Consider the following 26,673-nt stretch of genomic DNA (forward strand, 5'->3'; position numbering starts at 1 on the left):
GCCTGGGAATGAGGGGCTGGGGTCCCTGGGAATGAGGGGCTGGGGTACTGGGGAAAGGGGCTGGGGGCCTGGGAATGAGGGGCTGGGGTACTGGGAAAAGGGGCTGGGGGCCTGGGGAAAGGGGCTGGGGTACTGGGAAAAGGGGCTGGGGGCCTGGGAAAAGGGGCTGGGGTACTGGGAATGAGGGGCTGGGGTACTGGGAATGAGGGGCTGGGGTACTGGGAAAAGGGGCTGGGGGCCTGGGAATGAGGGGCTGGGGGCCTGGGGAAAGGGGCTGGGGTCCTGGGGAAAGGGGCTGGGGGCCTGGGAATGAGGGGCTGGGGTCCCATGGGAATGAGGGGCTGGGGACCTGGGAAAAGGGGCTGGGGGCCTGGGGAAAGGGGCTGGGGTCCCTGGGAATGAGGGGCTGGGGTCCCATGGGAATGAGGGGCTGGGGGCCTGGGAATGAGGGGCTGGGGTCCTGGGGAAAGGGGCTGGGGGCCTGGGGAAAGGGGCTGGGGTACTGGGAAAAGGGGCTGGGGTACTGGGAATGAGGGGCTGGGGTCCCATGGGAATGAGGGGCTGGGATCCCTGAGAATGAGGGGCTGGGGTCCTGGGAATGAGGGGGTGGGGTCCCTGGGAATGAGGGGCTGGGGCCCAGGGGAATGAGGGGCTGGGGTCCCTGGCATGGACATAGAAATCAGATTTAAAATTTTAACTGAAAAGAAAGGTGATCTGTACCTCAGTAAATTCCAGGGGTTTACGAACAGCCACGCATTGACCCTGGTGAAGATGTTAATTCACTGTAGTGGTTATACGAATAGGGAAAAAAACACAGTGAAAAAAAAAAAAGAGGAAAAAAGAAGGAACAACATTCGATATTTTTCTGCTTTCTAAACACCAACTGATCAATCAGCCGAGTTTTCGCTAGATAAGAAAGTTCCAGTGGTGGCTATTTGTAAGATACTTAATGCACAGCGACTTCTTTCTAAAATTATTTTTGCCCAGGAGACAAATGTGTAACCATATGATTTTTCCCCCTGCTATGTTAAAAATGCATTTATATTTTTTCAAGCACACCCCGATTAAAGAGGGCACATCTGTTTTAAGTCCTTCTTTATGAAAATTACTGAGCTTCCTCTGAAAGCTTATCTTTTAATTTCAAAATTCTTTGTAGCAATAACTTAGATAATAACCAACCATATTTCTGTCTTCTTTAGAGGAGGAAAAAAAAAAAAGAGAGAGAGAGAAAGAAAGAAAGAACCATTTTGAGCTTTGAACTCCCCCTCCCTCCCCTGGCAGGGTCTCCTTTGAAAAGGCCCCCCTCATTTGCGTTTAAAATGGATGTTCAACGCGGCTGATTAGTGTTGGTGCGGGACAGCGGCGGAGCGCGGGGCGCAGCTTGAGCCCGGCGGGTTATTCATCAGCTCCCCGGCAGGGACCCTGCCTCCGCGGCCTCCAAAGCGCTGCCTCGCACCGGGCCTTCGCTCCTTTCACCGAGCTGCTGCTCTTCTTTATTTTGTGTTCTTCCTTTCCCCCGTGAAGGGGGTCCCGGGGCGTCCCTGGGGCCCGGGCGCTCCGCGGCAGCGCTGCCCCTCCCGAGCCCTGCTGGCCGTCTGTCTGTCTGCCCCAGCTTTGTTCCAGGCACAGATCATTTCAATACAGAAACTGGAGAGGCTCTCGGCTTCCTCATCACGGCCACATTATGGCAGCTCCTGTTCCTTTCCCTCGGGCTGACTGGGGTGATGGTCACCCTTTATTCAGTCAGCAAAGCTGCAGAGGATGTTGGGCTGTGTCTGTGCTAGCAGAGTTTCAATCAGCAAAGCTGCAGAGGATGTTGGGCTGTGTCTGTTAGCAGAGTTTCAGTCAGCAAAGCTGTGGAACACTGGGCTGTGTCTGTGCTAGCAGTGTTTCAATCAGTAAAGCTGTAGAACACTGGGCTGTGTCTGTGCTAGCAGTGTTTCAGTCAGCAAAGCTGCAGAGGATGTTGGGCTGTGTCTGTGCTAGCAGTGTTTCAATCAGCAAAGCTGCAGAGGATGTTGGGCTGTGTCTGTGCTAGCAGTGTTTCAATCAGCAAAGCTGTGGAACACTGGGCTGTGTCTGTTAGCAGTGTTTCAGTCAGCAAAGCTGCAGAGGATGTTGGGCTGTGTCTGTGCTAGCAGAGTTTCAGTCAGTTAGCAAAGCTGCAGAGGATGTTGGGCTGTGTCTGTGTCAGCAGAGTTTCAGTCACTCGTGTCATGGCTCTGTCAGCTCCTGGAACACCAGGTCAGAGCCAGCTCAGAGCAGACTGTTACAAGCCTGCTGCTCGGCCTTGGCTCCCTGTGCGTGTTGGGGATATTTGGGTGCTGTGCTCATCATCCATTCCTCATCCCTGCTGCGACGATGGCTCAGAGCCAGTGGGAAGGGTTGTCCTTGTGCAGGGCAAAGACAAGCAGCGGGCAGTTCTGTGTGCCTGAAGGTGGCCCGGATTTGTGTCCTCTGAGCTCCGAGGAGGAGTTCCTGCAAACCTGGGCTCTCCCCGTCCCGCGGGCCGCCGTGGGTACAGGAGTCCCAGGGCTCCTTGAAGAGCTTTCCCAGAATTAGTGAAGTCTGGCAAGGAAGTTTCCCTTTGCTCTGGGAATGTCCTAGGAATGTCCTGGGAATGTCCTGGGAATGTCCTGAGGATGTCCTGGGAATGTCCTGGAGTGTCCTGGGAATGTCCCTGTGCTGGGATTTCCTGGGAATGTCCTGGGATATCCTGGGAATGTCCCTGTGCTGGGATTTCCTGGGAATGTCCCAGGAATGTCCCGGGATTGTCCCGGGAATGTCCTGGGAATGTCCCTGTGCTGGGATATCCTGGGAATGTCCCAGGATGTCCTGGGAATGTCCCTGTGCTGAAATTTCCTGGGGATGTCCTGGGAATGTCCCGGGATATCCTGGGAATGTCCCTGTGCTGGGATTTCCTGGGGATGTCCCGGGATATCCTGGGAATGTCCCTGTGCTGCGATTTCCTGGGAATGTCCCGGGATATCCTGGGAATGTCCCTGTGCTGGGATATCCTGGGAATGTCCCTGTGCTGGGATTTCCTGGGGATGTCCCGGGATATCCTGGGAATGTCCCTGTGCTGGGATTTCCTGGGGATGTCCCGGGATATCCTGGGAATGTCCCTGTGCTGGGATGTCCCGGGGCCAGCCCAGCCCTGAGCAGAGGAGCCTCAGCGCAGCAGGCTCCAGGGATATCCCGGGAGCCCCGGGCTGGCGCTGAGCTGTGCCCGGGCGCGGGACACCCCGGGAGCTCTGTGCACACAGCCCTGGGGACAGGGGGAAGCCCCTGGTGCCACCTCCTCGGGGGATCTGCCCGCCCCAGCCCAGGCCGGGGCAGCCTGGCACGCCCAGAAAGGCAGAGGTGTTCTGATAGTCAGCGAGATCGGGGGATCTGCCCGCACAGCGACCGGCGGCGCCACGGGGGCAGCAGGGCTCAGAGCAGCACAGACTGAAAATGAAATGCAGCTATTGCACCTCAGATTGCTGTCACTGCCTCCAGCATCTCCACCATCGCCACCACCCTCGCCCAAAGGAGTCCCTGTGCAAACCCATGCAGCGGGACACTGGCAACGTGGGCCATCAGGCAACTGACACCTCAGAACTTAAACAAAACAGAGTTTTTAAAGTCAGTATCCACTGACAAATATTCCAAGGGAAGCAAGAGAAAGGGCGACAGATGTTCTGCATGTAAGCAAACACAAACCTGAACACAGCATAAAATGTGTGAGAATGATTTAAACTCCATTGCAAAATTAATTGTTGGAGGTTTAAAATTGCAAAGCACCATTTGGGCTTTAAAGAATGTTCAAAATAAAGAAAATAACTCAGGTATTTATTGTTTTGCTTCAATTTACATTGGTGCTATAAATAGCTGACAAGAAATGATGACAAATCAGCTATTGTAACCCTTTGGGAGTTTATTAGGTCATTTGTGAGAGGTCTGAATGGAGTCATTTGTTGCCCTCAGGTGTTTGAGAGTCTCTTTACCCTTGGGAAAGGAATTTAACAAAGGAGTGTATTTCAAAGCAGGCACTCTGTGTTTTCCACCCTTTTTCTGAAGTGTTTTCAAACACACTCCCAGCTAAAAATTCTCAGAAGTGAGAAGAGGAGGTGTATATCAGATGACCCCTGAGGCAGCTGACAATCCCGGGAGCAGAGGTAGGGTCAGTTCTCCATGCTTGAATCCCAAATGCATTTTCACTATGGGAGGCCCTGATTTATTTTTGCCCCACCCGCTTTGGTGGGTGCAAACTTTGAAATGCACAATCCAGAAGTGTTGGACTAATGCCCTGCTTGCATTTTCTTATTTGGCTGAAATGTGGCATGGCTTATTTCTTGCCTGCGTCCAAAAACGCCGGGCAGGCCCTTTGTGACAAAAAGCCATTGCACCTGCCTTGACCCGCACATCTCCTCAATCAGACAGAGCACTGGCATTGTCCAGGCTGGAGTGAAACAGGCAGCAGCAATGCAGCCAGCGGGATGAACCTGCAGAACAGCTCTGAGGAAGCAAGCAGCTTCAGGCGTGTTGGCCAGGAGCGCCCAGGGAAGCTCTGCTCCGCAAGCCACGGCCCAGCCAGGCCCCTCGCGGCATGCAGGAGGGAGGGAAAATGGAATTTCATCTGCGTCTCTGTTTGGTTTTTCTGTCAGTGCAGTTTTGTTCATGGTCCCAGAGAGCAAACAGTTCACCATCACCATCCTGTGTGCAGCTCAGGAGTCTGAGTGCAGTGGGCATTCCTGACCCGCCTGGGAGCTGAGCCCTGCCTGTCTGTGAGCACAGCTCACGGCACAACTGTGCTCTCCCTGCTGGGGAGGGACTGGTGCACCCTCCAGAGCTGGTTCCAGAGCTTCCTGGGATCCCAGAGATGGTCCTGCAGGTCTGGCTGCTGTACAACTCTTCTGTCCCCCTTGCAGCAGTTCAGAGCTGCAGCAGAAACTAACCAAGAATCCCAAATTAGCACCCACTTTGGGCTCTGGGTGCAGTGAAGATGGCTGGGCGCTGGGCTGAGCTCCCCTGCACGGTAAATGAGGCTCAGGAGCAGTCCCAGACTGGCCAGCCTCACACCTTGTCCCCATCCTCTGTGCCCATCCCAGTCATGGATGGGGGCAGGCTGGCACTGCCAGGAGGCTCTGCAGAGCAGCACCAGGGGCTGCACGAGGCTCAGTGCTGTGCCACCACTCTCAGAAATGATTTCCTGCCCTTCTCCAGGGCTGCCAGAGCTGACTGTCATCCACTTGGACTGCACTTGAACCCTCTCTCGAGTGAATGCCCTGCAGCTCTCGTCTTCAAACAGGGGTGTCCATCCTTTTTGATCATCCAAGGCATGCAGATTTTTCAAAGGCAGAGCTGGTGCTCAGGGCCCCTCTCCTCTCCTGCGTGCTGATTCCTCGACTGGACTCACTGTGCATTCAGCTCACAAGCCATTCGTGCCAGTAAGGCACTGCATGCTCAAAAGATGTCCAAGAGGAGCAATAGCTGAGATCAGACTGCCCCTATTGGAATAGTTCATGTTGTAGCCCACGTATCTTTGGCTTAGGCTAAGTTTGAGAGCATCCAGAACTTGCTTGTCAGTGGGCAAATACTTTAACTGTGACTGCAGCTTATTCTGGCTGCCACTCATTCCTGGTTACTCCATCTCTTTATGGGGCTTCCCACACATGCCCACGTTGTCCTGGCTGCACCCCAGACCACATGCACCCAGCTCGGAGAGCCTGACTGACTCCTAAGCAGCCTCTGGTGCAGGGAGCCTGAGGAGTTCTGTCAAGACAGTTTTGTGCTGGAGAAGTGCAGAAGAGTAACTTGGAGTGCCTGAGGAAATCTGTAACCAAAAAGTTCAGTGCCTTTGAAATGAGGCACCTTCTCCTGAGCAGGAGATTCCAGCATCAGCTTGGTTCTCGTTCAGATGACAAACGTGGCTTCAAGTCTTGACAGACAAATCTGGGAGGGAAAAATCAGGAACTTTTTCAATGTCTTTGACACACTGCAGTGAAGCTCTGAAAGCAATGAACCCTCAGAGAAAGCCAACAACTGCTGGCCAGGGTCTCAGAGCACCCCTCAGTCTGGAATGCCACAGAACTGAAGGTGGCTCTGCAGGGAATTCAGTGTTCTGTTGTGGCAGGGAATGCACAGGTGCCTGACCTAACCCCACTGCCCTGACAGGCAGCTGGGACAGGCTGTGCCCTGTGACAGCACACACGTGTCCCTGCTCAGGTGACAGCAGCTGTCCCTGCTCCCCACTCAGCAGCTGCTCTGAGCTGTAACCTCAGACCTGCTGCACGAGCTCCCCAGAATGGTTTTCAGGGTACAAGAGGGGTTTCAGGGTACAACAGTCTGTCTGAGGCACTGAACTGCCTCTGCATGCCTTGGGGAAGGGAGCAGCAGGACGGGAGTCAATTCAGCCACGGTGGAAGAAGTACAGGCTCAAAGGCACATTCCTCTGGAAGAGGTCAGGGAGCAGCAAGTGCTGGGATTTGATTCTCCTCCTCAACGCAAGGACAGTTGCCTTGGTGCAACGGAGGGCTCAGGTGAAGTCAGCTGCCCTGGGAGCAGAGCAGAGGGTGTGTGGTTGGGCCCGTGCAGGTAACCAGGTGTACAGAGCGTGCAGAAACAGGTCTGGCTGAGCTGAGCTCTTCCCCCTCCCCAGCCCCGCGCCCCACACTTCAGCAGCCAGCAGCAAAGTGCTTCTTCTAACACTTTGCCACTGCCCTGAGGAATTCCCTCAGCCTTTTGTAACTCAGGGATGGCTCCTGAGTCCTGCTGGTGGCTGCCAGGGTGGGTGCCTGTCGGAGCCCGGCCCATCTTCCAGAAGCAGCCCTGGGAACGCTGCAGCTGAGGGCTCCCTGCTCGGGCAGTGCTCCGAGCACCAGGCTGTGCCCTGCCAGTGCCACCCGGGTCACCCCAGCCAGCCCTGGGCCACAGCCCTGGGCCCTGGGCACAGCCTCGGTGCCGCTCGCTCGCAGAGGCTTCCCTGAAAACATTTCAAAAATGATTTTGCAACTTAAGAAAACATACTTCAGCAATTACCATTTCCTTTACCATGAAACCGAATTCACTGTACATTACAGCTTTAAAGCTGAGATCTGAGGTTCAGATCAACTCTTTAATCCTGACTGTGGCTTCGGGTACTTCCTGATATTTATGAGAAGTGCTCCAGGCCTGCAGCTGGGCTTTGAACAAAAAAATAATGAACTTCGTTGACTGTGAACAAAGTTCTACACTATTTTAAAGAAAGTTAAGCTGTGACACTTTTTAATCCAACACTAAATCACATAACCCAAATTCTCTGCATAATTCAGGAATGTTCACAGCAATAAAAAGACAATTAGATCAAACTGGGTTGCTAAATGAGCTGAAATCAATCTATCTGAACTTGAGAATTCTCATTAGCTTCTCTCCTGAAACACTCCCATTTTGCTGTATAACATCTGAATCAAAACACTCCTCTGTTCTAACATCCTCCATACCCCAACTCTCCACCTCCTCTCGCTAGTTAAAAATATAGGTAATAAAGGATATCTCACAGAATACACACCTTACAGAATTTAATATTATTTATTGAATATGGTTCACAAATCTATTAACTTCTGGAGGCCTTGTTCCTCTCCATCTAATACAGCTGTCATTGAGAACTGATGCCAAATCACCTCTTGCTCACTTCATGCAGGGTTTGCACACAAAATAAATGTCAGCTAGGCCTGATCTGGATTTTTAACATACAGGGAAATGCAAAGTTGAAATCTTTTTCTCTCTTCTTGAGAGAAAGTACTTCCGTGGTATTTGTTATGCAGCTGTGTCTTGTCTCCTCAGGGGCAGTTGTTTCTCGTTTCTGTCTCGTGCTTTGGGGTGGCAGCACTGCCTGGCTGTCCCACTGCAGCCAGGGCAGGCACACTGCTTCCTCCGTGCCACGCTCCATCACAGGAAGCCAAACGTGGCCTCCAAACGTGCCCGGGGAGGCAGCAAGGCTGTTAGCTCATGTTGGCATTCCAGATACCACGCAGCCTGTAAACGTTGCCTCTCCCACTGTAGGAGGACACGAATGAAGAATGTCAAAGTGCTGTGGCCCAGGCTCACAACTAGCTAATAACAGCCACGGGAACATGAATCCCAATGCTTGCTTTTGAGAAATGCCCATCTGAAAGTTTCTTTACAAATGTTTAATGAGATTCAGGTGCACCATGTTGGGCTTTAAGAGCCTGGCCATGCGTGCAAGTTACTGAGTGCTGTTCTGAGGGATCCCTCTTGTTCAGCACAGCAAACAATGGGTTTATTCTCCTGTCTGGAGATGATTCTGCCTTTTCTGGGGCTAGAACCGGAAGGGCTGGTGGTACCAGGTCGTGGTGCTGCAAGAAATACGTGAAGGTAGGAGCTGAGCCTTCCTTGTGAGGCATTTGTAATGCACTTTCACACTCCACTAAAGGCAGTGTTTTCCTCCCTGTGTGCACTGGAGTTTCTTCTTTGTTTGCCATGCAGGAGCCCGAAGTGCTGCTCACCACGCAGCTGTCTGCTGGTACAGTTCCTGCCTCCTACCTCCTCAGGCATCTTTTTCCTGTTTATACTTGTACATCAAATGGGCCTTTGGAAAAATCCCTGGTTTTCTTTTGTTCCGTGCTCTTTGTTCTGCTTCCATGCGGTCCTTTCCCCTTTGGAGATGACCTGGATGGGAAATGGCTCATTGTGGCAACAGCAGGCAGCAGGCAACAACAACTGCATCCCGGGCGAAGCAAACATCAGAGCAGAGTCCACGCCAGAGAGCTGGGGGAGCTCGTGTGTGATGCTCTGGCGTGTTGAGGTCCAGCTTGGGAGGGTTTTTGGCAACACAGAAATGAAGTGCAAACAGTTGCCATTTTCCAGACCCTGCTTGTCTTGGTGTTTCTGTGAACCTGCCTGGGCTGAGGACACGATGGACCTGCTGCCTTTCCCACGCTCCTGTGATGTGACTGCCCTCTAAGGCCACCTGCACGGCCAGCTCGCACTGGACGGAATTGTTTAAAAAGGCAGGCCTGAAAGACTGAACCAAACTGGAACCTGTCTTTCACTGAGCGCTAATTAACCGTCTGACAGCCCACGTATAAAAATTAGAGTGCTTATTGTTGATGTTTATTTTCACTTTAATAAGGAATTGCTGTAGGTAGCCAGCCTGATTGAGTATTTTAACAACTCCCTTCTGAAGGTAATTAAGTTCTGCAGTGAAATGTAAGGAATTTGGCATAAAAAAAACCATTAAGCAGGCAGATATTTTAAATGAATAAACAAACATACCTCTTTCCAACACACACATTCTGCTTTCTCATGATTTACATAACGCAAATGACTTTGACAACCTCTTTATATTCTGTTTATCTTAAAATACTGCTGAGCCAAAAAAATCTGCATATTGTGTTTCTGCAGCTTTAAACCTCTGACCCGCTGGAGAGTTCTGCAGGCTACAGAGCAATAAAAGCTGCCAGTGTGGGTGAAGAGCCCATGGCAAGGAGCAATCACTGCTCTTAAAAGCACTGAACATGCCCCATCCGAGTGTATGCATTGGGTTTGTGAAATATTTATCCAGATTTATACGTGAATAATGGAAATCACATGCTGAAAGTACTTCAGCTGTCTTCAAGCAGCAACATCCACACTTGCAGAGTTGGAAAGCTCTGCTTTTTGACTTCTGAAAGAGAACCTGGCTTCCCGAGTGGGTTGCTGTGCTGACACAGTGAGCACGAGAAAACTGGCTTTGAGGACAGACTGACAATACGAATGAAACAAAAAGAGATATTCCTATTATTCAAGCATTAATGTCAACAGAGTCAGCCACTTCCACCTGGAAGAGCAGAGGAGGAAAAGGAGCCTTGTTCACTGCAGGTACCTCAAAAACTGCAAACGACCCCGCGAGGGCAGAGGGGTCCTTCACAAGGGTGGGTGCTTGTCAGGGAAGGTTCTCTCTCCCCCGAAGCTGGTGTCTCCAAACACACCACGGCCATTTCATCCCTCAAGGCACACTGGCAAGCAGAGGTGGTGCAGGTGAGCCCTGGTGCCATCCACACATCCTGCTTCTCACGGAAGGGCTTGCTGCAGAGCTCATCCCACTTCAGACCGCTTCCCCCCAAGCCTAAGGTGTTCTGGTTCTGCTGTGAAGCCCAAAATACAAGTTGTGGTTCTCTGTCCCGGCCCTGGCAATGGGGCCAGCCTCAGTACCAGCAGAAGGAGCTGTTCACCTCTGTGTGACTGCTGGTCTGCAGGACAGTGTCCCTCTGGGCAGCAGGGTCACCCCAGGGGCTGCAGCAGGCTGTGTCACCTCTCCTGGGGACAGCGTGCACCACGCTCAGCTCCTCTGCCACGGGCTCTGCGCCTCCGTGGCAGCGAGGAAGGGGCCGTGCTTATTTTTATTTATCATTTCATAAAGCCATTTAATATAGTAAAAACGAGTTTTAATGGAGTAAGGGTTGAGGTTCGTTGTTCCATAGTTCCACGTCAGTTGGATTAGTCAGTTGGGAAGTCACAGTTTCTCAGGACTGATTGTTATTTATTTCACTGCTGTGAGATGGAGAGCGTTAAACACACTTGTGTCATGTGCATTAATCGGAAGCACTCTAAAATACTTTAACTGTATCAACGCGTCTCCATGTACCGCGTGGATTGATCTGGAATCTCCCGAAATACACTGATTTGGTAAATGTAGGTGCTACCAGCACAAATGAGCTCAGGGCTGATGGCAGCTCCCGGGGAGCTGCTGGAGAGCCCGGGCCGCCGGGCAGCGCAGCCCTTGGCTGGACAGCGCCGCTTCATTCCTGGTTTGACTGCTCCACCTCCTGGCCGGCGAAATTCAGGGAAACCGCTCCTGAGGAGCCGGAATTCAGGGAAACCGCTCCTGCAGAGCTGAAATTCAGGGAAACCGCTCCTGCAGAGCTGAAATTCACCGTCCCACCGCCGGGACAGGGGAAACCGCTATCAGGGTTGGATCCCCGCTATCCCGGGATAGATCCCCGCTATCCCGGTTGGATCCCCGCCGTCCCGGGTTCGATCCCCGTTATCCCAGTGCATCCCCGCTATCCCGGGTTGCATTCCCGCTATCCCGGGTTCGATCCCCGCCATCCCAGTTGGATCCCCGCCATCCCGGGTTCGATCCCCTCCGTCCCGCGGGCACGGCCGCAAGAAGCGCAGCGGTGAGGGCGGGCCAAGCACGGCCCTTCGGCTCCCTCCGGCAATCTCCGTCAGCGCTCGGCAGCCAATCGGCGCGGCGGGCGCTTTCCCGCCTCGCCCCGCTGTCGCGTGCCGCGCGGCTCCGTGCTGAGGGCGCGGCGGGGCCGGGGCCGTGCGGGGCCGGGCCGGGGCCGTGCCGGGGCCGGGCCGGGGCCGTGCGGGGCTGGGCCGGGGCCGTGCCGGGCCGTGCCGGGCTGTGCTGAGGCTGTGCGGGGCTGTGCCGGGCCCGGCCTGCGGCGGGGCGGCGGCTCCGCGGGGACACAGCCGCGCGGGGGCTCGGCGAGGGCGGCTCGCTTTGTGCAGGCGGGTGGGAGCAGTGTCCCCGTGCGGCCCCAGGGCAGGCGGAGGTAAGGCCGCGGCCGGGCGCGGCTCTGGTTGGGCTTTTGGCCCCACGGACGGCACGAGGCGGGCAGGGCGGTCGGGCCGGGCCCGGGCCTGGGCTGGGGCTGCAGAGGATGGAGGTGCAGATGACGGGCAGGGCTGGGGGTGCAGAGGATGGAGGTGCAGGGCCGGGGGTGCAGGGCACGGGCAGGGCTGGGGTGCAGGGCACGGGCAGGGCCGGGGGTGCAGAGGATGGAGGTGCAGGGCCAGGGGTGCAGGGCACGGGCAGGGCTGGGGTGCAGGGGATGGAGGTGCAGGGCCGGGGGTGCAGGGGACGGGAAGGGCCAGGGGTGCAGGGCATGGGCAGGGCAGGGCGGCGCCGAGCAGGCCGCAGTGCCCGCACGTGCTCTGGAGAAGTGAGCTCTGCCCCTGGGGTAAGGTAACGAGCCAGCCGAGCCCAGTGTGCGGGGAAGCCCGAGAGCAGCGCCCGAAGGCCGCAGGTCTGAGACTGAACAGCTGCAGCTTGGCGGCCTGGGCCAGTCCCTGCAAACCCGACTGAAGGGCCTTGGCCACGCTCCCCTTAGGGCTCTGTCAGTGTGGAGATCCCTGAGCAGCGAATTCGGCAGGGATGGGCATGTTCTGCTGAGCCGGCTGAGATTAAAGCAGGGCAGATACTCTAGTGCTGCTCTTAGTATTTATTGGGACAAGGGTGGGAAGGAGAAGGTAGAACACTAATGCTGTGGGTTGCTTGTTTTAGAAGATGACTGGAAGAGCTAGAGCCAGAGGAAGACCTCCCAGACAGATGCCTCCTCCTGCTGCGGTAGGAGATGCACCTGTGAGTTGGTTTTCTTCTTGATGACTGCAACCAGGATTTGAGATTCATACCTCACCTACTTCCCATTTTAATAGCAGGCAGATGTGTTCTGTGTTTTATGTGTGTATGCAGAAATGGTGCTGGCTGTACAGTTAATACAGCTCTGTTTTATTAAGGACTTTTTATTAAGTTTCCAGTAACATGAAACTCTGAATTGTGGGATTGCTCGTGGGTTAAGGTTGCTGTTCTTCCAGCCATGGCACTTTTAATGTAACTTATTCACTAGACACTAAAATGACAAAAGACATTTTTATCGAATAGCTAGTCACTTACTTGAGGTATCAGAGGGACTGTAGGAAATGAGAAGTCCATAAACTTCAGTTAGAGCTTGGAAAGAGGGGATTTGCATTACTAGTTAAATCAATAATAGCTTTAAAAGTTTCCGCTCTCCAGTAATATTGAGTTTCAGGTGCAGAGCAGTAACTCTGGTACTCAGCACAGCAAAAGAAGGGTTTGAGTGTGCGTCCCTGGTGCCCCGCCGTGCGTGGCTGCTCCCTGCCCAGCGGGCTCTCTGTTGAGGGGCTGTTTGTTCCCGCAGTGGCAGGTGCAGCAGGGCGCGGCCGGCCCCCTGCGCGGCCGGCGGCAGCCGCAGCAGCTCCCGCAGCCGCAGCAGCTCCAGCCGCTCCAGCCGCTCCACGTTCCTCCAGCGCAGTCGGAAGAGCCCGGGGGCCACGGGCACCTGCGCGCCTGCGAGACCCCCCTGCAGGAGAGGAGGCCAGAAGGTCAGAAGGGCTGGGGAAGGCAGTGTCCACAAGAGAATACAATTAAGGCATCCTTTAGACTGTATTTGTGGGTTTATCTTTTCGAAATGAGATTTGTTACTGAGATTTGGGAGATGTTTGCTACATAGCAAAAAGCTGAAATTTAACATTTTGTGATTACTCTGAAATTTGTCTTAATGCCTTCCAAGATTTAATTGCATTATATATTTTTATTTGTTAATATATGATAGTATATGTGTTATTTATTACTTGACTGTGATTCTTGAGTTTTAAACAACAGGGTTACAGGTTTCCTCAGGACTGCAGGATTTGTCTTTAAGAGATAGGGGTGGACGTCGCAGAGACTTCCACGACCTTGGGGTGAACACTCGGCAAGCCATGGTGCACGTTCAGGAATCCAAAACGGGTATGTTTCACTTAGACTCTGGACATGTAAGCAGTTTGGAATTGAAGCGTTCCCTTTATTTCTGCTCTCAGTTTCCCCTAAAGAGCCAAGTAAAAAAAGTCTCCAGAGTGTATTAGAAAAGGATAGGAAGTTGTTGTGGTACCTGAAGAGGAGCACGGAGCATTGTCCTGACACAGAGGGCTTTACAGAGAGCTCCAGAGGGCGGATGAGTGACAGCGAGCCATAGCTCACGGGTCAGAACAGATCAGGAACACCACTGATGTTGCCACATTTCTCCTCACGGAGAAAAGCAAGGCACATTTTTTCCTAAGAATATTTCTGGGATTTGCATTCTCTGAACATCAGAGAAAGAAAACACAATTCTTATCACTTGCTGTGCCTGTGTTGTGCCAAAGTAGAATGCACTGTGATTGTTTACCCAGTGAGGATGTTTTGTTCCCTTGGCCTGTCAGGGCCAGGAGTGTGTGTGTGGGGACTGTCTCCTGACAATCGTGGAAGGATCAGAGGATGAGTGCAGTGCTGTGCAGTCAGGACTGTGCTGACACTCATGGGAGGATCAGAGGATGAGTGCAGTGCTGTGCAGTCGGGACTGTGCTGACAGTCATGGGAGGATCAGAGGATGAGTGCAGTGCTGTGCAGTCGGGACTGTGCTGACACTCAGGGGAGGATCAGAGGATGAGTGCAGTGCTGTGCAGTTGGGACTGTCTGCTGACAGTTGTGGAAGGATCAGAGGATGAGTGCAGTGCTGTGCAGTCGGGACTGTGCTGACAGTCATGGGAGGATCAGAGGATGAGTAGTGCAGTGCTGTGCAGTCGGGACTGTGCTGACAGTCATGGGAGGATCAGAGGATGAGTGCAGTGCTGTGCAGTTGGGACTGTGCTGACAATTGTGGAAGGATCAGAGGATGAGTGCAGTGCTGTGCAGTTGTGAGCAAGAGTGAGTGCATGGCAGATTCAGTTTTAGGTGTATAGAATAATAGAGTGTAATAAAGTATTAACTGGCCTCCAGATAAGCTGGAGTCAGATGCGTGGTTCTCTCTCCCCTGTCGGAGTTGCCCCTGATTTACAATGCACCATTTGCAGTGACCCTGGTCGCTGTGTGGCAGCCTGAAGAGCTGTCTGAGGGGTTGAATGCCTGTGGAGTGGTAACATTTAGTAACTGTTACCTCGCTGCTCTGCTTTCAGGCTTTTCGGGCAAGATGATCAAGCTGACCACCAACCACTTCCGGCTGACGTCGCGGCCGCAGTGGGCGCTGTACCAGTACCACGTGGGCTACAGCCCCGAGATGGAGGCGCGCCGCCTGCGCTCCGCCCTGCTCTTCCAGCACGAGGAGACCATCGGCAAGACCCACGCCTTTGATGGCTCCATACTCTTCCTGCCAAAGAAACTCGAGAACAAGGTAGGAAACGACAATGCTCTTGCATTTTTTGTCCCGACTTGCAGTTGATTCTTGTTTCTTGCTGGCGAGGTGCAGTTAGGGGGTTGATGTCCCACCAGCAGTGTTTAGTTGAATGTATCAGTGTGAGCTAATTTGTTTGTGTAGAGAGATTGGGTAATAAACTTCTGGTTCTAATGGTTAATTTCTGCAAGCTGGAGTCATCCTCTGCATAGAAGTGATAGTACACAGGGTATTTCTCCTTTAGTTTCCTTTGTACTTACATCTTTTCATGCCTTCTGTATTTTAACACCCCACGGAATTGAAAGGGTGGATGAGTTGGTGTATGTGACAAGGTTTTGGTAGCTGGAGGGGTCAGGGTCAGCCCTGTGTTGCACAGTCATTGCCAGCCAGATTCAGAATGGACCCATCACAGGCTAAAGCTGAGCCCAGCAGCAAAGTTGACCCCTCTGTGTATTTAAAAAGCAGGGGAAAATTGCAGAGCAAAGAAATATCTGAGAAGAAAGGAGCATCAGGGGGAAAACAACTCTGTACTGGTGGTAATCCCTGCCCTCTGTGCCTTGTGCCACTCCTTGCTTCACTGCAGGGACTGGGTGTAGCCAGTGCTGTTCACAGAGGGGCCAGAGGAGTCCAGAGTGAAGCTGAGTTTGGAAAAGGGAGAGGGGGAGAAATTTTCACTGTGTGTGCTAATCTTTGTCTTTTTGCTTCCCAGTATCTGAGTCAGTAATTAAATATATTGGCAATATGTTAATTTATTTGCTCAAGCTGAGTCTTCTTCCTGTCATGGTGGTAGGTAGGAGATGTCCCTGCCCTTATCTGGAGTTCAGCTGCTCTGGGGAGAGCCCCATTCTACCCCTGAGTTGTCTTCACCCTGATGAGCAGAGTCTTTCAGGTTGTAGTTCACAGTCCGAGTGGGAGATCGAATCCACATTTCAGTCAGTCTTGAATTATTGCTTGGAATAGAAATGGCTAAGTCCAGTTTGATATTACTGGAGCAAAACCCAGAGACAGCCCTGTTTGCTCTGCTTTGTTAACCTCATTTCACTTTCTCAGGTGACTGAGCTGTTCAGTAGGACTCGAAATGGGGAGGATGTGAAGATAACAGTCACACTCACCAATGAGTTGCCACCCACTTCACCTACCTGTCTGCAGTTTTACAACATCATTTTTAGAAGGTTTGCTGTGCAAGTTTTGTCTTTATAATAAGTTTCTCTAAAAGTATCTGAAGTAAGTTTTTCCACTCTGAGGAATAGACAACAACAAATGAGTATTATAAATGTAAATTTTTAAGCCTTTCTGGCTGCTGTTACTGTGGGGCCAGCCACACCTGGCAATACTGTAAAGTGCAGTGGTGTGTGTGTCTGGGCCATGTTAGTGTGGAAGGAGTTGGTGCTGTAGGCAGTTACAACACCCTGCCTCCTTGGTGTGGGTGGGCTTGCCTCTTAAAGCAAAGAACAGAGCAGGACATTGAACTGGGGATTTCCTCCTCTGTGACTGCAGTCTTTCCTCCTATCCTTGGTACCTGGCCTGTGTGGCTCTCTGCTGCTTTCAGCTGGGTGCTGAAGGGTGGAGTTGGATGTGAACTTCTCACCTGATTATTGTTAATAAGTGTCCATGACCTTTCTAAAATGAGTTTCATGAGTTCATATTTTACACAGTCAGATGAACAGGGAGTTTGTGCATAGGGATTGGACCCTGCATGATGTGATGATGATGATGATAATAGTATTCATGCTAAAGGACATGCATTTTTCTATTTTTAGGCTTTTGAAGATGCTGAATTTGCAGCAGATTGGACGTAATTATTACAACCCCAGTGATCCAGTCAGCATCCCTAACCACAGGTGAGGCAGTAACCCCTGGTTTTCAGAGGGGTGCAGGGGCTGTCCTTGTTCCCTGCAGGATCCCTGCGGGGTGCTGTGCTCCTGGCTGCCCTGGGCCTGCTGTACAAGCTGGTGGGTCATGTGGCAGTGCTGCACTCCCTGCCTGTAGTCTGACCTGTACAGCCTGGCTGATGCAAGGAGCTGGGCAGTGTCCTGCTGGATAAACTCCTGGTCTTTTTGTTCTGAAAGTCTCCTGAATACCTACACACTTTGTGAGATACTTAGCAGCTTGAAAGGGGTTTCTTAGCTGACTAAAGATAGCTACCTGTAAAATATTTTAGATTTTGTTAACCTTCAAGAGCTTGTTTATATTTGATGATGGCTTCATTGTGCCATCACTGCTCTCTGGTGTCTGTGAGAGTGGGCAGGAATAGGGGGTCAGAAAAGCACAGTAGGATTTTGTGTGTTCTCTCTTGGCAGGCTGATGGTGTGGCTGGGCTTCACAAGCTCCATCCTGCAGTACGAGGAGAACATCATGCTGTGTGCAGACGTGAGCCACAAGGTTCTCCGTGGGGAGACAGTGCTGGATACCATGCACAGCCTTCACTCCCAGGTTGGAGAGGAGAGGTTTAGAGACACCTGTGCTAAAGAGCTGATTGGTTTAATTGTTCTCACAAAGTAAGTCTTCTTGGACTCTTGTTGTCTTGGCGAGCTCCTCATGCTCCATGTCCTGAAGTAGGCAGTAAAGCATCAGAGAGCCAGAAAATGCTGTCATTGTCAAGCTAGCAAAGTGATGGAGGTGACAGCATTTGCAAAAGCAGGAAGTACACACTGGTTTTCTTTGATTTTAGTACAGTTTAGCTTGTGGTAGAATTGAGAGCCTATTACAGTTAAAAACTTGAAGTTATTACTTCTGAAAGGAGCAAAACGTCCAACTTGCATGAGTACTGACAGTAACTTTGACATCCCAGTGTATTTCTTTTCTGTTTGAGTTAAGATTTAAACCAAAAGTGATGAAATGTTTATGTAGGTACAATAACAGAACATACAGAATTGATGACATCGACTGGGATAACAATCCAAAGAGTACCTTCAGAAAATCAGATGGCTCTGAGATGAGCTTTGTGGAGTACTACAAAAAGGTATGAAAATTCAACTGTGTTTTCTGCTTTAACTTGGTACATTCAGTCGTTGCAGGTTTACTTAGGATGCATGGATTTCTAATTGATAGTATTTTAATTGAACAGAGTTTTGTTTAAAGGACACTGTGTAATCTGAGATCAGTAGCTAACCTGCACGGCGTGGTTGGTGGGAGTAGTCCATCCCAGGGAGTAGTTGGTCAGGCAGAAAGGCCAGCAGGGCTGCACGGATGAGCGAGGAGCTTTTGGGGAACTCAGAAGGGAAGCTTTGGGAAGGTGGAAGCAGGGACGGGGAGTGGGGAGGAACACAGATACATTGTCACAGTGTGCAGAACTGAGGCTGGGAAAGCCAGAGCCCTCTGATGGAGTGTGTCTGTCACAGCTGCACCGCCGAGGCCTCCCGCTGTAACTGTCAGGTGTTCATGCACACCAGCGTCAGCAGACACAGGATGGAGCTTAAGGTCATGGCAAAGCTGAACTTGAGAAACTTCAGTTGGCAGTCTTGTTTGATTCTTGTGATTTCTCAAAATAAATTGCTCTGTAGGGCAGGAACTTTGTCCGTTGCTGAACTGGAAGGAGCAGCCCAGTGTTGAGTTAGATGCCCCAGGTGATAATGCCTCAGGCGAGGCACAGGCTTTGCTTCTCTTGTCTCTTACATCAGCAGTTCGATGCATCAGTTGAGAGAATAGTGCTTCCCTGCTTTGCCTTTGCTGGCAAAAGCAATTCTTCTGAGGTGTGCTAATTGAAAAACGTTACTAGTTGCTTTTGGGTTTGTTTGCTTTAGGAGCAATACTTGTTTTCTAAAGTGAGCATTATTATTCAGAAATAATAATGTTTGTTATGAGTAAATTAACATGCAGTCTGTATTTCTGCTACAGCAATATAACATAGAAATTAGTGATTGGATGCAGCCTGTCCTGATCAGTCAGATGAAGAGGAAGAGGGGGAACATACAGGGATCTGTGGCTCTGATTCCAGAGCTGTGCTCCCTAACAGGTACTGTAGCATTTTTCCATATCAAAGCATCTGTCAAACCACAATGCCTACTGAAAGAGGTCTTCTGACAGCAGCTTTCTGCAGAGTTCAGGGAAACTGTTTTGTTTGTATAAATGTGAGTTTAGGAGCACATTTTGTAGCCAAAAGATTGGATATTTCAGTGGGACTGGAAAGTTTGAGGGGGTTTGTTGTTGCATAGTGTTTAGCTATGGTGATCAGCAGCAGCACTCTGATAACTTGTAGAGTTTTGGTGGTAGAACTTCTGTTGAAAAAGAGCAATTTACTAGAAATCCATGGTAATTTTGTAAGATACATAAATACATGTTTTGCCCTGAGATACTCAGTTTGCACTAGCAGTACCTGAACATCTCAGCACTGTTTGTTTTGATTGGAAAACGGAACTGAAGAGCTGCAGTGTGCTTTCCTCTCAAGTGCAAAAATCCAGGATTTTTTTTTCTGTGCCAGTGGGGATGTATGTAAAACCTTGGCTATTACTGCCACCACTTCCTGTGTCTGCAGGGCACGTCTCACTAATCTGCACGAGCTGCAAGTTTAATTTTTACACTGCTTCACCTTAACTTGCACTCAGAAAAGGCTTTGCTGTTGCAGGACTGACTGACAAGATGCGCAACGATTTCAATATGATGAAAGACTTGGCCATCCACACCCGGCTGCCACCTGAGCAGAGGCAGCGCGAGCTTGGCAGGCTTCTGAACTACATCCAAAAGTACGGCACCCTAATTCCTCTCTGCTTCTGTCTCATGAGAGATGTGTGTAACAAGCTTCTCGCAGTGAAACTACTGAAATCTTGCTAGTTTTAAAAAAGTCAGCAGGAACAAATTTCTCACGTTTTTAATTCAAATCTTGTTTTTAAACAGAGATGACAATGTTCAGAAGGAGCTCCGAAACTGGGGTTTAAGCTTTGATTATAATTCAGTGTCCTTTACAGGAAGAGTTGTTCAAGGAGAAAAGATTTTTCAATCAGGAACCATGGTAAATGATAAATCAACTTCTAAAATCTTCTGGGTGTCTCAGTGATGAAGCAAGTTCTTAAGGAAGGAAATAGTTCTTTCTGGTTTATAAGTGAAGGATAAAGAGTGAAAATGTTATACACAAGTCTGTGTCCAAGCAGGAGATTTGTGAATTTGTTGAGTTGTTCCCAGGCTGTGGTTAGAAACCCTTGAAGGCACTCCTGAATCCCTACAGACTTTGTCTGTGAGATACCTGACAGGGAGATACTTTACATCACAGTGGGGTTGTCCTTGCAGAGCAGTCCTGGTCAGGTACGCAGTCTGCGAGACCAGAGGCGTTTCCCTTAGTGCCATCTGTTAAAAAGGATCCGTGGCTTTCCGGTGAAACCATTCCAGTGGGGTAGCTGGAGCACAGGCAGCGTGTGCTCAGTGCCAGGCAGGGTGAGCCGCGCGAGCGGTGGGGTGTGGATCCAGTCAGGCAGGTGTCAAACACGGGCTCTTTGCTCCGCAGTTCGATTACAACCCTCAGTTTGCCGACTGGACCAAGGAGACGCGCGGCGTGCCCCTGATCCGCTCCATGCCCATGGACAGCTGGCTGCTCATCTACACGCGCCGCAACTACGACGTGGCCAACACCCTGCTGCAGAGCCTCTTCAAGGTCACCCCGTCCATGGGCATCCGCATGAACCGGCCGAGCATGTGAGTGTCCTCGCCAGCGGAGGGGCCGGCACCGTGCTGCGCTGGGCTGCGAGGGGAGGGTGCAGCGTGCCACACTGCCGTGCCTGGGAGATCTCTAATAAAGCAGAGTTGCTTTCAGTCTGCAGATTGTTCCTTTTTCTCTTGGGATTGACTTTCCTTACTCATACTTTTATTTCTGAGAGCTTTTCATATGCCAGAACTAAGAAGTATCAGACAGTCAGTCGCTGAGCAAACCCTTCTCTAAGGAGCATTTTCTGCTGACTTAGGATGTGTTCTGATTCTGATCTGTTCTCCTTGCAAATGTCCTCCCTTGAGTACCTGTACTTGCTTTTAATTTTGAATTTGGAAGCCTAAGTTTGGAGGTGATTCCTTTTAATCTTCAGATGTGTGAAAGTGGTTTGTTAATAGCTGTAAATGTGACATTTCATACACTATTGATGCGTAGTGAGCATTTTTGCTTTTGCTGAAGTTTCAATAGCTGTTAGTTGTTTTTTTTCTGTAAGCATTTTCTCTCTCTCTCTTTTCAGGATTGAAGTAGATGATAGAACAGAAGCATATTTGAGGGTTTTACAGCAAAGGGTTACCTCTGACGTAAACATAGTATGTATTAGAATCCATCATTTCAAATCCTGTTTGTTTCTATAACTGGTGTTTAGTGGATTTGCTCTCAGAACTGCAACTTTGGGCTCCTGAGAATCCACTACTCGCTCATCCTCCTGTGCAAACCTAACACTAACCATGGGTGTCCTTCTGGATAAGAGCCTTTGGTCCCAAAGTACAGTCACTGACACTTTGCAGTTCTTTCTTTCACTGTGAACATTTGAATATTTCTCTTGAGCATAAGAACTTTTCCCTAAGGAGCTGTTCAAGTGCCATATAACTCTGAGAATGCAGCTTCTTACAAAGATTCTTTTTTCTTCAAAGGTGGTTTGTATCTTGTCTAGCTCCCGAAAGGATAAATATGATGCCATCAAGAAATACCTGTGTACAGAGTGCCCCATCCCCAGCCAGTGCGTGCTGGCTCGCACCTTGAGCAAACCGCAGACCATCATGACGGTGGCAACCAAGATTGCCTTGCAGATGAACTGCAAAATGGGTGGAGAGCTCTGGAGCGTCGAGATCCCCGTGAGTATTTTCCTGTAGATGGTAAGTGCTCTTCGCTGGGCTTTATTTCAAAAGCAAGCATGGGCTGTGTGTGCTTGCTTTGCAGCTGAAGCAGGTGATGATTGTGGGCATTGATTGTTACCATGACACCGTCTCTGGGAAGCAGTCCATCGCCGGCTTCGTCGCCAGCCTGAATCAGTCAGTCACGCGGTAAGAGCAGGCTGCCAGAGGTAAAAACCCCCAAAACACTAAAAAAGCCCTTTCCTTTGGCTGAAAAACAGCTTCAGTGGCGTGGTCCATCAGGAAGATTCAGAATTGGTTTGCTGTAATGGTTAATATGGAATGTATTGTGAATTTTACCCACTGCATCCCTTGAAGGAGTGGCCTTGTCCCACATCGCTTGAGAGAGGAGTCAGGTGCTGGAGATGTGGCTGGGATGAATAGAGAGCATCAGGGTGACAGGGTCTTTCCCCTTTTGAGTTGACTTGTGTGAAAGGCTCTTCTTGGTTGAGAAGAGTTTTACGCCATGTACGGCACTTTCACCGTGTTTTTATTTAGGGGAAATGTTCTCATAGGACCCCAGCTCTTCCTTGGCTGCATTGACCCACAACACCCATGAAGACGAAGTGCTCATGGGCATTTAAAAAATAACTTCATGGCAGTAAGCCTGGGAAATGCTTTGAAGGTCTGTTTCATTTTGCTCTTCACAGGTGGTTCTCCCGCTGCGTTGTTCAAAGTCGTGGGCAAGAACTTGTGGATGGAATCAAAACCTGCTTGCAAAGTAAGGGAAGGAAAGGGAAGGGATTCTGCTCTTGTGGAGCCAGATCTAAGAGCTGACAATTCAGCTTCCTCAAACCCTCCTCTCCTGCTGGCCTGAGGGGAGGCTTTACCAGCCTGCACTTGGATAACAACAGACTAAACATTCCATTAGAAATGCTGCTGAAAATGAATAGCATCTCGTGTAAATCTTTCACTGATTGCCACACTCCTGTGCGATAATTAAAAACTACTGAGCAGTGCACTTACGGGAATGCTGTAAGGGAGTCTGATCTCAGGGAGGGAGCTCCTGCTGAGAGAGGCCAGCAGAGCACGTGTGTCCTTGGGTCCTCTCTGTTGGTGGGTGCATAGCAAACCAGAGCTCTTCCTTGCAGGTATGTTTGTGGAGCATGATGCTGACCATTTCAGGTTACTGAAGGATTGAGGACATTACTTTTCCAATTTACTGCTGTTTCTCTAGGAATAAAAAATCTATTTTTGTTTTGGAATGAATTGTCATTACAACTAATGGCTTTTACTCTGCTTTTTTAAGCTGCTCTGAGGAACTGGTCTAAATGGAATAAGTCTTTGCCCTCTCGTATTTTTGTGTATCGTGATGGTGTTGGAGATGGCCAGCTCAATACTTTGGTTAATTACGAAGTGCCTCAATTTCTGGATTGCTTGAAGAGTATTGGTACTGACTACAGGTAAATCTGTTTCTACCAACCCTCTTCTTTACACTGCCAGAGAAGTAAACACTGGCATACAAAAGGAGGCTGTGGATGAAGACTGTGTTGTCTTTCCATCCTGATTTTCCCCTGAGCTCAGATAACTGCTTTTCTGATGGTTATTTACATGATCTCAGATACTTGACTTGTAACATAATAGGAGGATTCTTAGTGCATGCACCACGTGACTGCCACACACACGTGGGCACATCCACTCTTGGGCATTCTTGGTGGATGTGATAATTTACCTCTGCCCCCCTGCTTGGTCACAGCCTGACTGTTTTGTGTCTGCTAAGGCCTTTTTTTTTCTTTCCGCTTCTTAAAGGAAGGTGTCCAGTCACTTGCATTTTCAGCATTCTGCTTTGAAACTTATCAACTGCAGTGACTTAATCTGCCCTGAAAAATAAAAAAATTCCTTACACTGCAGGCAAGCAGAGCGATTGAAGTGCTCAGTTCTGTTTGGCTTTTGTAAAAGGTTTTACCAAAAATACTGTTAAAGCAGAGTGTTTTATGTGGGAAACAGTGGGGTAGAGAGTAGCAATCCAGTCTTTATTTAGACAATCCCTTTTTGATCCATTTTCTACTTCTCTATGAAGTTAAAGGAAAGTTGGATTGGTGAAAAATAATGTGAGCATTGTACCTCAACTGAAAATCCACAGTTGTGAACAATGTCGTATTTAATCTGAATCAGTAAAGACTTGCATGTGAAATTAATGCCCTGCAACTCCAGAGAACCTGCTCCTGAAACACTCCTAGTGCCTTTTTCTAGGAGAGTATTGTTTTTCCCTTTTCCTTTCTTTTAGCCCAAGACTCACTGTGATTGTGGTGAAGAAACGAGTGGGTGCCAGGTTCTTTGCAGAGATTGGGGGAGGACTCAAAAACCCACCCCCTGGGACTGTTGTTGATACAGTGGTGACCAGACCAGAGTGGTGAGTTCCTGCAGAGGTAACACCTACTGCTCCTGCCAGCAGCCTGCTCAGAAAGGGGATCTATCCACCTGCCACGGGCTGTGGCATCAAGTGTGTGACACACTCGTGTGGCTCAGGGGCTGGGGAGATGAGCAGTGTCAGCTAAGGGCATGTGCAGGGTGGCTATCGGGAGGAAAACAGGATAGAACAAACAGTTATGGGTGTTATGGTCTCAAGACCTGGTCTGTATAAGGAGATGATTCACGTGCCTCCAGGTCTCCTGGCCCTTCAGACCCAGAGGAAGCCCTTGTGGCCAGAGCCTGGGCACCCTTCTGGGGTGCACTCCATAAGCATGAAGTGACTTGAGAAAACAAGACAAATGCTTGGGGACTTGCATTCTCCTGAGGGCCACGGCCCTTACTGTGACAGTGACTGTGACAGTGACTGTGACAGTGACTGTGACAGTGACTGTGACAGTGACTGTGGCTGTGGCTGTGACTGTGACTGTGGCTGTGACAGTGACAGTGACTGTGACTGTGACTGTGACAGTGACTGTGACTGTGACTGTGCTGGTGGCTGTGCTTTCCCCATGCAGGTATGATTTCTTCGTGGTGAGCCAGACGGTGAAGAACGGCTGCGTGGCCCCGACCCACTACAATGTGATTTATGACACCAGCCAGCTGAAACCCGACCACGTGCAGCGCCTGACCTACAAGCTGTGCCACATGTACTACAACTGGTCGGTGAGTGCTCCTGCCAGGGACAGGGACGGGGGCATCTGGGCAGCTACAGCCTGCAGGAAGTGGAGCAGGTGGCCTTGAAGCACCCTGCAGCTCCAAAAAGCCTGCAAGGATGCCTTGGCACTGGAGCAGCTTGAGGACTGGGTGGTTCCTAGTTACCTGATCTCTCTGAAGATTACAGCCATCTGTATTCTCCCTAGCGTGTGCTTGTTGTGAGTATTGTTGCCAATTTCTGTGTCACAAGCAAAATGGAAATAATTCCTTACCTGCAGAAGTATCTACTCCTTTATGGAGGTGGAACTGTGCTGCTGCATTGCCTTGGGCTGTGCTGCACACCCAGCTCAGCACAGGCTCAGCTCGTGCCTGAGGTGTGCTTCAGCTTTGTCACCTGAGCAGCCACAAACGTCAGACAATGAGCCCATGTCCCAGCTTCTGCCAGGCCCACACTGAGTGTGCACCCGTGCAGGAGGTGCAGGAGGGCACTGCAGTTGGCAAGTGTGGGGGCTTTGGCATCAATTCTTCTTCTGCTGTGTTGGGTGTATGTAAAGCTGTTTTCACAAATCAGCATGAACAGGGAATACAAATTTTACAAGTGTGCAGACTTCAGAGGTCATGGGGTCTTTGTTGCAGCGACTGCATGCTTATTTAAATTACCTGAAATTAATTGCTTTCTTCTCTTCTTCCCCGTTCTGCAGGGTATTATCAGAGTACCTGCTCCTTGCCAGTACGCCCATAAATTGGCTTTCCTGGTGGGTCAGAGTATTCACAGAGAACCAAACCTGATGCTTTCAGACAGACTGTACTACCTTTGAAGCTGAGCTGCCAGCCAGACAGAAGGGAGTAGTTCCTCTCTGGGGAATGCAGAATTGTCTGGGCTTTTGGTTGAGTTTTAGTTCATAAGAGACGTGCACAGGATATGTGCAGTTGTGGAAATGATTTTATTTTCATTGTACCAAGGAAAAGCTTGAGATTTGCATTTTGAACGGGTGTCTGCTTGCTAGAATAACTACACAAATTTTTATGATTTTTGATACTTATTTTCTAAAGTTTTTCTCAAATTCTTCCCAAAAGTTTATTGGTTGTTCTTATTTACATTTTGATAAGTCTTACACAGAATTACTTCCTGTATGGGAAGTAAGAGAGTTATGCAGACCAGAATCCAAACTCTTCCAGCTACTATTTACCCCTCTGATTTTCAAAATGCTTCAATATTGTTGATTCCTTGTTTTTCTTGGTTGAAATGAGGGCCACATTTGTCTCCTGAGCTGTTTGATACCTCAAGAGGAGGTGACCAAGGCTTTGTCCGAAGGCTGCAGAGGGCTGCAGAGCCTCGGGAGGGTTTTGAACAGGTGTGCTGGTGAGGGATTTGCAGAGCAGCCCCAGGCTGGTGCTGCCAGAGGGCACTGAGGGGCTGTGCCAGGCTGCCTCAGCTGAGGGGCAGTGCTGTGCGCTCCAGCTGGGGCTCTCCACTGCCTCTCCTCTGCAGCTGGGGGCTCTGGGGGACAGGGACTGTCCTGGGGCCGCGCCTCTGCTTTGTCTGGCACTGCATGGTCACAAGAGAGAGGGCTCGAGACAGCTGAGCTGCTCCTGTGGGACACGGGCTTCTCAGCTGAGAAATGCCGTTTCCATCGAGGAGCGGCAGCCTTGGGGTTTTGGTGTTGTAGTTGCAAGCACTGGGAAGCTGCCCTGGTTTGTTGTCTGAGGTTTTCATTGCTGTTCTGCAGCCCATTTGTGAAACTAACAGCAGGTGTGGGGTGGAGGTTGAGTTCAGATTTTGGCAGTAGCAGAGTCAAACTACTGCACGTGGAGAAACTGAGATTAGTGCTGGTTTTCTTAACGGCCTTGTTGTGAACCTTGTTGCTTTTCTCTGTGAGATTCAAATAAAGTTGTTGCTGTAAGCCTTGCCCCT

General features: G+C 50.3%; 1 protein-coding gene across 1 annotated transcript; it reads left to right on the forward strand.

The window, feature by feature from the left end:
• Positions 1-11,412: 11,412 nt before the first annotated feature.
• Positions 11,413-26,673, forward strand: PIWIL1 (piwi like RNA-mediated gene silencing 1). Its single transcript, XM_038152488.1, has 21 exons — positions 11,413-11,528; positions 12,260-12,337; positions 12,921-13,098; positions 13,379-13,504; positions 14,689-14,903; positions 15,954-16,075; positions 16,664-16,744; positions 17,204-17,401; positions 17,754-17,865; positions 18,741-18,858; positions 19,468-19,585; positions 19,737-19,851; positions 20,341-20,528; positions 21,056-21,128; positions 21,453-21,653; positions 21,739-21,842; positions 22,343-22,413; positions 22,942-23,095; positions 23,920-24,045; positions 24,620-24,767; positions 25,460-26,673. Exons 2-21 carry the CDS (start codon positions 12,263-12,265, stop codon positions 25,574-25,576), a joined length of 2,640 nt encoding a protein of 879 aa, XP_038008416.1. The 5' UTR covers positions 11,413-11,528; positions 12,260-12,262; the 3' UTR covers positions 25,577-26,673.

This window comes from Motacilla alba, chromosome 15, assembly GCF_015832195.1.
Source record: "Motacilla alba alba isolate MOTALB_02 chromosome 15, Motacilla_alba_V1.0_pri, whole genome shotgun sequence".
NCBI classification, from domain to species: domain Eukaryota; kingdom Metazoa; phylum Chordata; class Aves; order Passeriformes; family Motacillidae; genus Motacilla; species Motacilla alba.